The sequence below is a fragment of the Phaethon aethereus genome, assembly GCF_964289735.1.
Source record: "Phaethon aethereus genome assembly, chromosome: W".
Classification (NCBI taxonomy): Eukaryota; Metazoa; Chordata; class Aves; order Phaethontiformes; family Phaethontidae; genus Phaethon; species Phaethon aethereus.
Window position 1 is genome coordinate 33,304,893 of NC_138581.1, and position 12,632 is coordinate 33,317,524.

General features: G+C 37.0%; 1 protein-coding gene across 1 annotated transcript; it reads right to left on the minus strand.

Moving 5' to 3' along the window:
* Window positions 1-352: 352 nt before the first annotated feature.
* On the minus strand, window positions 353-11,621 carry LOC309415258 (activated RNA polymerase II transcriptional coactivator p15-like; the record flags this gene model as incomplete). The annotated part of the gene is made up of 4 exons (XM_082012725.1): window positions 353-432; window positions 2,851-2,959; window positions 9,671-9,787; window positions 11,550-11,621. 4 exons carry the CDS (start codon window positions 11,619-11,621, stop codon window positions 353-355), a joined length of 378 nt encoding a protein of 125 aa, XP_081868851.1.
* Between the last annotated feature and the right edge of the window lie 1,011 nt (window positions 11,622-12,632).

The following is a 12,632-nucleotide window of genomic DNA, read 5'->3' on the forward strand; positions in this document are numbered from 1 at the left end:
TTCAGAAAAATTCATATTAACAGTTAATTAAACTGAAACTAAAACAAAAAGACTAAAGCTATTAGGTGGCCTTCGCAAACACCTTCAGTCAAAAGACCATAAACACCTATGCTTTACATATTATTTATTTTATACCATGAGGTAAAAGCAACACATTTCCTTTTAGTAAAATATACACAAATAGCCTCACTCAGAATACGCTTTTAATGCACATTAAAAAGTATTGATCTTACAAATCGTTTTGAAATCCAAATATACAATAGCGTGGAAAACAATATTTTAGAAAACAAAAGCCAATGTAAAAAGACCACTTAAAACAACTAAAATGATAAAGGTTTCTGTATGGCTCTATTTACAGTTTTCTTACTGCATCATCAATATCAGAAATCTGTTCCTTCAGCTGGTTCCACTGTTCTGGATTTAAAGAAATACCTGAAATACATTAAAAATAAACACTTAGGATGAGAAGAAATTGTAGTGCAGGATCTTGCATAATTACTGTCAATGCTGGTTTCATACACAAAGTCTATGTCACAACTATTAATGCTTAAGCTGCCTCAAGTGTAACAACCATCTCTGTTACAAAGTTAAACTACTCATTTGGAACACTTCAGTTTAACTTTAGACCTTAGCTTATCTCTGAAGAAGTCACACTTACTAAGAAAACAAGTACAGTATAACAGATTCATTCATAAGCATTAGGCTAAACACAGGAAGTGAAATACAGCTCTGGCCTTGATCGAAGGCAGCACAAAAGAAATGTAGGAAAGCAATTGTATTCCTGTTGGCTCCTAAAAGCCATACCTCAGTGGACTGAACTTCTATGCACTTTTAAAGTATAATTCTGTTGTTTGGGGTTTTTTTTTTTTCCTCCTGTTTCTTAAAGCACTGTGAACAACATATCCTATAAGTAACATTTTGGAGAGACTATTCCACTCCCCAGCATTCAAACCAACACAGAAGTTATTTTTTCACTTTGAGTTCACTATAGCTTCTAGTGACATTCAATCAATAATTATTCAGTGCCCCACAACCCATCCCCTCAGTTCTAAATTTGTATTTCCTGAACTTCAAAGCCCAGGCACATGTTTCCTTTGTGGTTTAGTCTCCTCATTCTTCCCCTAAAATCTCTCTGCCAACTCTATGCAAGTACAGACTCACAGGCCTACCTCTCATACTCTCTCCAGCAAGGCTCTTCTACTATTTACACACACACCCCCCCCAGCAATCAGGCTTCCTTCATTACTTTCTCCCTGTAGGTGGAACAGGACCTGAAAACAGGTGAAATTTTGAATTCCATTTTTGGGGCTCATCACCTTTTTTTTTTTTTTCTTTCTTCTTCTACCATCACTGTCTTATCACAACACCACTTACCAGAGCAGCAAGCAGTCTGCACAGAGCTATTTAAGCAGTTTTCTACCAGCCTTTAGAGGGCAGGTTTCTTTTGAAAACAGTTAGGCCAGATATACTAACCATTATTAGGGGACCAAGTGTCATCAAGATGCCCCTGAACAACATATCAAATAAATTGCATGCAGTTCAGACCTGCTGTTGGAAATAATCCGACACAACAATTCTAAACTGTTGGATTTGTTTTTTCCTATATTTTATTACGCAATTTCAACTGTTCATACTGTTTTTAGGATAGCTAGGTAAGGGGCTCATAAATGCATCAATGGAACATTAGACTCACAATACTGTATCCACATTGATAAACATTTCTATCTACATCATGTAATTTTTGTCACTTGGCATACCCATCAAGTTTCATTATAGTTTACCACTCAAACTGCATATACTTTTGATTTCCACCTCAAAACACAACAGTTTAAAGTCCTTAGAAGTTGGAGTAATCTTTTTTGTTAAGTAGCAACAACACATCCAAACCAAGAAATTTTCCTGTACAGTACTGCTACACCTGTTCATACAAACCTATTCTCAGTGGTTATTTAAGAGCTGTTGAAAACATTTGTCAAGCTTTTCAAACATCTATTGGCTCCTGGACACACTAGGAGAATGTAACAAACCTTATGCTGAGTCTACATTAAAGGTCTTCAGTCTCCAGGACAGGATGTTTCATACTTACCTCTTTCCTTGGCACAATATGAAAAATGATTAAAAGTAGGCTTTTCTAACAGAAGCAACGTGACACTAAGGAAAGCACTACTACTGCAACTATCCTCACATCTCCATCTTGCAGGTGGCAAAATTCTGAAAATGGTTCAGTGAAGGCATGCCATAAAAAGTATGGGAGTAGCAATTAAAGGTACAATGGCTTATGCTGTGCTGTAGATTAGCACAGTACCAAAACTTAAACACCTGAGGTATTTTCACCTGAACTAAAATCCTGAAATATTTTTTACAAAATTAGTCACATAAAATATTTTAATCTAAAATTTGATACAAATTGAAGATCATCATTGTTTTAAAGAAAGTAACACCTTATTACAAATGAATAATTTAAGTCTTTTCAGCAACTTTTGAAATAAGAAATCAAATTGTAATAAAAACAAGAAATGGAGTTAAGTTAATCAATAGGAAAATGTATGGCTACGTATATAACTCCCATACCAAATTTGCTTGTATTTGATGTCTTGTTTTCTATAAATCACAGGGGAATCCATTTAGGAAACCAGACTCAGGCCAGGCCAACGAAATCACTTCGCTTTTGTTTGTAATCTACAGATAAAACTAATAATTTGTTAAGATATAAATTATAAAAAAGTAAAAATATTACTCTAAAAATACCATGTAGTAACAAAGTATAAAAATCTGATACACTTTTTTTAAAGTTCTCCAGCAAACTGCAGACAGTGTTTTAATACAAAATAACATGTAGCAGAACAATACCTTTTCTGCCAGGCTTCATTTCACCTTCTTGATCCATCCAATATTCTCTAATATCAATTAAGACTTTCCCTTTAAAGTCACGAACACTGACATACCTCATTTTGCCAATCTGCCAAAACACATAAGGATATCTTTTAGATATTTTACATATTACAGCATTCACTTTTCCCAGCAGTATCAGACTTGGATATGTGACATTGCACACTGCAGCTTATTTTAGACACCTAGATCAAGAGCTTAATCCAGAGTAGTCAGGAAGCAAATAAGTAATTACAGTGTAAATGGATGAATGACTTAAAACCAGTTGAGTGAGCATTCAATGCTCAATACAAAGTGGCTCTCCTAGAATAAAAATATCTATATTCTTAACAAGCTTACGTCTTACAAAACCCACTAACTTACTGTTTTCTGAAATAAAATTTTGCATCTATTATATAACCATCTTTGTTAGTAGCAGTTATAAAAAAACAGGGAAGAGGGAGCTCTACTCCCAAATATAAATTTTAGTCCATTCCATATTTACAGAAATCAAATTAGATATTCACATGGGATAAGCACAATTTCTAGAGGAAAAAAAAAGTAAGCCACCAACCGTCCCATGCCTGCTCCCAAGCCCTCATGGCACCTCACTGGAACTGTGGTTAAAAGACTATCGCACTGTATCAGATGTTCCAAAAAAAGCCATCCAAATACTTTAAGTTTACCAGCATGTAGCACAGTATGAAATGACTTTGTAATTTCATAAATTTCACACCACAGTGGCTTAACTGAATTATGAGGGCTTCTTTTTTCTTCAGAGAAGAAAAAAAAAGGGGGGGGGAGGGAGGAAGGGAAGAGAGCCAGCAGGCACACTGACAACTATGCATTACATGACATATTTAGGCTTTATCAAATTTGAAAAAGTTTGATAAAAAACTATTCATTCACATAAATTCAAAGTACAATGTGAATTTGAGAATCAGAAATTAGATAATAAAAACACAATTAAATACAATTCACATAAATTCTTAGTATTCTGTATGTACCTTCTGGATACTTTAATAATGTGTTCATTATTCATAAAGTGTAAGAAATTTAAAAAATAGAATATTCCTTCCTGATAAAACATTAGTTTTAGTTTTCAACTTCCTTAACTTATGCATTTGCACTTTGACATAATTTAATGGCAGGCCAAATGCATCATACTAAGTCTGACCAGACTCTCCAATCAACTAAAATCATCCACAGATGTTTGTCATAAAAGCTGTTTATATATTTTGTGAAATAACAAGTCTGCTTTATGTTTGCTTAAAGTAATTTGACTTCTTATGCAGATCATGCTAAATTAACTCTAAATTTTATTTAAAAAAAAATTGAAACATCTTTAGGTACCATAAGCCTGAAGCAGTTGTTTTCCTACTTCAAAGCATTCTTTAAAATGAACAAGTTTATAAGAAAGTATTTTGTGATTGATTTATTAAATACTTTCACAGTACTACAAATTTAACATTCAAAAATAGGGTATGATGTCACAGTAGCAGAGTTCTTTCAGATGGAACTTGGTACCATGCCCAAGTCCATCAGCACTGCTGGCAGAGGATATCCCAAATAGCCTACATGAAAAACATTTCTTGTTTTTACCCTGTAACACTTCAGTGACTTTTAAGGTCACCTCCAAAACCAGCTTCAAGTAGTAGTACTCCATAACATCTTTTTTTTCCAGGTCTATCAAAGACTATTAGTGCATTACCAATTAATTCCAGATTAGCTCTAAGAAATAAAGTCTGATACAATATAGCAGATTATAGCTGCAAATACAGTAAAAGGGTTTAGGATGTGACTATTAAAGATAAGACTACATGTCTTAATTCAACTACAGTAAGGCAAGAGGCAATAATACAAAGTACACATCATTTAGTCAGTAAGTCTACCTTAAATGTAAACAGTTCCATATGAAAAAGCTGAAATTAAGTTAGGTTTTACACCATCACCTAGATTTCAGCTGAATGCTCACGTTAAATGTTGAATGTTTAGCTGAACTCTATGCAAAACAGTTGCCACTTTAGGCTTCTAAAGTACAGTTTAAAAACCTCAACCAAAATCTAGATTTATTTAAGTACATTGATGTTTCTTGAAATTCAGTTACCTGCAATTCTGGCATGGAGTCATTTCTGAACAATTCGTTGTCCATGCAGCAGCTGATAGTCCTAGAATAATTTAACTGATCTAAAACACCTTTGTATCCCTGTAACCACACTGGTGTTCCAAGGGCTGTATTGATTTATAGCAGGGTAGTTACTGCAGTTCAACATTCAGAGACAAGTTCATATGCTTTTTATTAAAAACCACAACTCCTTAGATATACTATTCTATTGAATTAAATAGATCAAAAGACATTAAAAACATTATTTCCAGGTTTCCGTTTCTTAGAATAAAATGTACTGAACTGTGTCTAGGTTTCTTTCACAGCTATGCAACTGACTTGCTGTATGAGTTTCAGCAACCACTCTCTTCACCATTTTTCCTCCTGTTTCCAGTTTGCCTTGATTAAATCATATACATGCTGTCAAAGTAGAAACAGCAAAGAAAAGCATCCTTCTTTCTTAGCTGATAACTGTATGTATAGCATTAGAAGCAGCACAATAAGCTAATATAAACTCCTAGAATAGTGTCCTGTGAACAGTTGAGATCCGCAACATAGCAAATTGGTTTAGCACATTAATTCTGAAACTTAGGTGGTCACCAATGCATTGCACAATCACCTTCCAGAGCATCACAAACATATATTTTTCTACTTTCAGGAGCCTATGATAGGTAAAGACATTACACTGGGAAACCGAAGAACTTATTTCTCACAAGTCAAAAAGCAAAAATTCAACACAAACTTAAAAAAAAAAAAAAAAGAGTGGGACACACACAACAACAGGCAAACTACTTCTGAAGTAACAATTTCTGTGAAATGCCTGATCACTTTGTGTGGTTCTGCTCTGGATAGTCATTAATACTGTATCCTGACAGCATTAACAAACCTTATCCAAATTAGGCATAGGTAGATGACAGGATTTGTCAAACTAACCAAAGCACATGATGCAGAACTCACATTGGCTCAAAACCACAGGCAGGAATCTAATGTATCAACACTAAACCCTTCCACATTAACATGAATAATGCTTGTCCTTAGGGCCTCTAGTAATACATCACAAATGAGAGCAAGATACATTTCCACACCCCAACTGCACCCAAATCCTTTAACAAATTCCAAAGTATACTAGGCTACATATAAAACCTAAAAAGGATAAGACACGTAAATAAATAAAATACGCTTTGTCTCTTATACTGAATTAATTCCTTTCTACTTACAATTATTCTATTCTTCATAATTAGTTTCAAGGATACCATTACACTAACATTAGTTTCAAACAAAAATAATAAAATGTAGCTCTTTATGAAAATGACGAATCTTCCGAATACAGCAGTCACAATGAGCTCAATATTAAGGGAAGCTGTATACTTTAAGAACACAGCCCTAAGGTGTAAAACAGCAAACCACTAAGTTTCACATCATTTGCTGCCATTCCCACACACAATATGGACGCCACAGAACTTCTGACTATCCTATGAACGTTTTACAGCCTGATTTCCATTAACTGGAGCCACACTTGTAAGTTATACTGCAAAGTCACTTGCACAGAGATCATTTTACTACCATGGGGAAGCAAAAAGGAGAGTTTCTAGTATCACTCATAGTCTTAAAACAAAGCCATACCTAAAAAATTAACATGCAAGTAGATCTTCTAGCAAGCTCTCCTGGGTAGGGGGTAGAAAGGGGAAGTATCCTCACACCTACAGTGATATTTCTACTCTGAAACAGTTGCATCTTAGTTAACGCACATAAGCTGATGTAGCATAAAAAAAACCCACAATGCTTCACATAATGACACACAACCTAAAAAGCTTTTGTTGTTGAGTAACTAAAAGGCAGGCAGAGACTAAGGAACACTGATGGTTTAGGTCAAGGTGACATTGAAATATTTTTTCTGTATTATACTCAACACCAGAAGAATCCTGCTCTTATCAGACTAATACGAGTCCTCTACTGTCTGTTTATAGTAACTTTTTATTATCTTAGGTCAAAAATATTGAAAGAAAATCAAAGCACACAAATACTTTTGCCTTTATTTGAAAGGGTTGTTTTGGGTGGGGGGTTTTTGTGGTGTGTGGGTTGTGTTTTTTAAATTATTTTAATTATTATTTTTTATTTTTGCATCCAGAGAAGATTAAAAATTTTAACTGTTTTCCCCAAGGCTGGAATTTCTGAACCTATTACAAACATAGCATAAAGTCTATATCTAGTTTTTTTGAGTTCTAACTGCAGTTCACCTCATTAGGTATAGAAGATACTATCTCATTTTTCCTACGTGGATCAAAGCATGCCCCAACAGAACTAAAAATATATTCTTCCTTCGACAGGGAAGTCCAGGCATTGATGCCCAGTGTTTTAAATTGAAGCTCTCCCTCCAACTATACATGAAGAGGAAAACTAGAATTGATACATTAAAAATAACTGACACTGTAATACAGGATGGTTAAGTAGGTCTTCTCTCTAGAATTATTATTTTTTTTTGCCATATTACTTTGCACAGCTACAGCCCAAAACCATCTCTTTTGCCCTACTCAGTGTTAGGACCATCTTATTAGGCACTTCTCCCATACCCTTTCACAAACTTAAGTTTGTAAGTTCCTTTCCTATCCCCTGCCCCTTTCAAGCCAGCTAGTCAGACATTTAATAACTCTTGACCCACACCCCTAAAACAGGTAATTCTGAGCTACATATATTCTTGTGCAGCTTTCAGCACACATTGCAGTTCCTGGAGTTAGGCAAGGCAGTAGCAATACCCTGAATTCACAAATGCTTCTTGCTACTGAAAAAATGTACGTTCATCCCATCTTAAAAAAAAAAAGGGCAATGACAAAAATTACAATCTTTTCGAATGTTCAGTGAGAAAAGTGGAGCGGTTCATCTTGAGAGTGCTCACAGGGCATGTGAAGGGCAACCAAGGGATCAGGCCCAGCCAGCATGGGTTCATGAAAGGCAGGTCCTGCTTGACCAACCTGATCTCCTTCTATGACCAGGTGACATGCCTAGTGGATGAGGGAAAGGCTGTGGATGTTGTCTACCTGGACTTTAGTAAAGCCTTTGACAGCGTCTCCCACAGCATTCTCCTGGAGAAACTGGCGGCTCGTGGCTTAGACAGGTTTACTCTTTGCTGGGTGAGGAACTGGCTGGATGGCCGAGCTCAGAGAGTTGTGAACGGAGATAAATCCAGTTGGCGGCCAGTCACAAGTGGTGTTCCCCAGGGCTCAGTTTTGAGGCCGGTCTTGTTCAATGTCTTCATTGACGATCTGGATGAGGGGGATTCAGTGCTCCCTCAGTAAGTTTGCAGATGACACCAAGCTGAGTGGGAGTGTTGATCTGCTGGAGAGTAGGAGGGCTCTACAGAGGGATCTGGACAGGCTGGATCGATGGGCTGAGATCAACGGTACGAGGTTTAATAAGGCCAAGTGCCAGGTCCTGCACTTGGGTCACAACAACCCCATGCAGCGCTACAGGCTTGGGGAGGAGGGGCTGGAGAGATGCCCGGCAGAAAAGGACCTAGGGGTGCTGGTTGACAGCCGGTTGAATATGAGCCAGCAGTGTGCCCAGGTGGCCAAGAAGGCCAACAGCATCCTGGCCTGCATCAGAAACAGTGTGGCCAGCAGGAGTAGGGAAGTGATTGTGCCCCTGTAGTCGGCACTGGTGAGGCCGCAGCTTGAATCCTGTGTTCAGTTTTGGGCCCCTCACTACAAGAAGGACGTTGAGGTGCTCAAGCGTGTCCAGAGAAGGGCAACGAAGCTGCTGAGGGGTCTGGAGCACAAGTCTTCTGAGGAGCAGCTGAGGGAACTGGGGTTTTTTAGTCTGGAGAGGAGGAGGCTGAGAGGAGACCTTATCGCTCTCTACAACTACCTGAAAGGGGTTTGTGGCAACGAGGGTGTTGGCCTCTTCTCCCAAGTAACTAGTGATAGGACAAGAGGAAATGGCCTCAAGTTGCACCAGGGGAGGTTTAGATTGGATATTAGGAAAAATTTCTTCACCGAGAGAGTGGTCAAGCATTGGAACAAGCTGCCCAGGGAGGTGGTAGAGTCACCTTTTCCAGAAGTATTCAAAAAATGTGTGGATGTGGCGCTTCGGGACACGGTTTAGGGGGCATGGTGGCGTTGGGTTAACGGTTGGACTTGATGATCTTGAAGGTCCTTTCCAACCTTAGTGATTCTGTGATACATCTGCATCATAAAGGAACAAGCAAAACTTATTCCAAGACAGTGTCTTATAAGAAAGAAGCCAAGTTGCCCTTGACCCAGTTAGGGGTTAGGAATTAGGGGTTAGGTTAGTTAGGAATGAGGATTCCATACTGTGAGGTTTCCAAGAACCTTTCATTCAAGAGCCCTGACTAAAAAAAAAAAAAAAAAAAAGTATTTCCATGTAGAGACTGTCCAATATTTGCAGTATACTCATTCTAAGTGCTGTAATTACAGAGAAAATGACTACCCAGAGAGTTACCATGGGCAAAGACATGAGGGTTAGAATCAATTACCACAACTCAGATTCTTTTACTCTGCTGAAACCTGACAACGCTTTTTGTGAGCATCTCATCTGCATGCTAGCATCATAATCCCCTTTGGCCAAAGCTTCAGGAGACCAAGCACTATGCTATCAAGATATTCAGATCACCTCATAAAATTTATACTGAATATGATGTAAATGGTTACCTTAACCAGGCGCTAAGAGAGTCATCAATTTTACCTGAAACATATTCTCATCTCTGTTACTGCTTTGCTTAGAAGCTGCACCTTTTGAACTTTCACCAGTCTTTTGTTTCTTTACAGACTTTTCTGGAGCCGCTTGCTTTTTCCGCTTTGCCTTGGAGCAAGAACAGAGAGAAATGCATGAACCACAACTCATTTTAAGAGTCACAAAAAAGTTTACATTAGAGGTCACAAGCTACTACTATGCAATACACATTATCACCTTCCTTCTGTGAAGGTAGGAATCCAATACTGTACATTTAGACTGAAAGAAAAAAAAAAAAATCTTCAAATGAGCCTATTTCTATTCCCAGTGAAGTTTACCATAATACTTTGGCTTTGAAGTGGACTGAATTAAATCAAAATACATTTCAAAAAGCCTACTTTTTTTGCATAGTAATATTGTCAGTTCAGTAGTTTTAATTAACATTTTAAAGTCTGATCGAAGTTTCACCTTCCTTTCCACTGAGTGCAATGAAAAATGCAGGACAGCTAACAACTCTTCTAAAAAAGAAAAAAAAAAAAAAGGTGAGATAATGAAGAAAGGATCTGGAAATCAAGTCCAAATGTTTTTTTGTTGTTGGTTTTTTTGAGTTTTTTATTTTATATCAGAGTCCAATCTCTGTCCATAACATGATAAATAAAACATGTTTTTAAAACATTCAGACAATATCATCTATAAGTCAGATTACTTTGCTAGTAGATGCTACAAAGTTACTATATAACCATTAGTAGAAATAATCATGCCTGCCCCAAGGAAAGAGTAATACAGAGATACCAAAAATTAGTCCCACCTGCTAGAATCATATTGTAGATAACCTCTTTTAAAGACAAACAGTTCCAACAAATATGGGAGGTTGTCATAAAAAAACCCCACAAACCCTTACTGCCCACTGAAGACGACTGTTAGGGAAATGTATTTCTGAGAAGACATAGTCTAACAGCAACAACAGAAAAAATCACCTAACCATTTTCTCTTATATTAAGATTTGACAAAAAAAACCTAATTTGCTAAGTGCAACCAAGCCACATTTGAACCAATTCAGTAAAGCAGACACAGAGTCTCTTCACATACTGCACTAAAAGACCTGACATCTGCATTACCACCTAGCATTTCTTACAAAAATAAATTCACTATTGTATTCAGTTTTTGTTTGTAATAACTGGTACATCTATACAAATGTATAAATTAACTATTAAAATAAATGAGAATACTAAATTTATGCATTTAAAACAGTTAACGTTAAAATTATCAACTCAAAGACATTCGGGTTGGCTCAGCTTTTAAGTGAGAAACTAGCAGATAGTATTACAGTAAATGTAAGAATCTGAAACAGAGAAAAAGAACATGCAAACAAGATCAGCAAGCAGTACATGGATGACAGGGCAAGTGGAGATTTTTTGTTTTGGACTTGCAAGTAATCCAGATACCAAAATTAAGGGGGGCAGAGGGGTGTCCTCAAGATTAGTCCAGATTCTTGCCACCAGAGGCAGCTTATACAGAAGCCTTCTATCACTTGCCACAAAGCAGCAAAGAATTCCAGGAAGCTTGTGGCTAGAAATACCATATGGAAAAATCCTGAAGAAAGCAAAATGCAACTTAAGAAAAAAGTTTACTGCAAAGCAAAAAGCATCCATCCAAACCCTAATCGTAGGGGGTTTGGGGGGTGGGTTTTGTTGTTGTTTTGGGGTTGGGAGGGGTGTTTTGGGTTTTGTGGTTGGTTGTTTTTTGGGGTGGGTTTTTTTTTTTTGTGTGTGTGTCTAATAAATCATATGGAATGACATGCATTTTGTGACATAATGCTCACCTAATTCCTTAACCCCAGCCTGAAATGTAAAAGTTAATACAGTAGTTATAAACTGCATATAATGTTCACCTTTTTGTCAACTTCACTATCTGAATCACTGGCAGATGAGCTTGAAGACACAAGTTCCTTAGACTTAGGCATTCTAGGAAAAGAAAGATAACATGAGAACACTACAATGAATATGTCCCATTATGGCTAGAAAGCCATCTTCAAACCTGTTTGTAAAGGCTCATCTTATTCAAAATCCTCCTGAAGACTTTCCTGCCTTTTCATATAAGCTTTAATACACATTGTAGATGTGATCTCAAAGACCCTCCCCTCTTATATCTCTTCCCCTTTTTGCTGCAACCGCCTTAAATGCAGTGTTTTAGATTCTGAACTGTTTACAAAGGGACAATTTTTCACCAGTTTCATATACCCCCAGGTATGGTAGAAACCATAATGTAAAAAATACAATACAATACTGTCCTCCAGTTGAACTCTCAATATTACATTCATAGAATCATTAAGGTTGTAAAAGACCCCTAAGATCAACCATCAACCCAACATCACCATGCCCACTAAACCATGTCCCAAAGTGCCATGTCTACATGTTTTTTTGAACACCTACAGAGATGGTGACTCCACCACTTCCCTGAGCAGCCTGTTCCAATGCTTGACCACTCTTTCAGTAAAGAAGTTTTTCCTAATATCCAATCTAAACCTCCCCTAGCGCCAGCATTATCTATATTCTTACATGGGCATTTTGCCTAGTTGAATTTGCAACTGCATAATTGTCATACATGAAGCTAAAGTTCCCATCAATAATACAAAAGTCTGAAAAAAAATCTTAGTTACAGTGAACTACAGTATTGCAATTAATATTTCCACTGCAGCTTTACCACATCAGTCACTTGAGTCTATTCATTTGCCAGACAAGCGGACATTCAACTTTCCTTGAATGCATACTGCCAGGTGTGCTTCTACATCTCTCTTGTATGCAAACATGTGGTTAGATACAGCAGTTGAACATCTTGCCTGCTACTAGAAATTCTTTGTAACAAATAAATAGCTCATTTGTTCTTTCAGAATAAAAATAAGCATCGCAGGGAGAAACTGTATAAAATAAACTACAGCTAGGAAAGGCTAATAAAAAGATTAAAGAAGCATGTC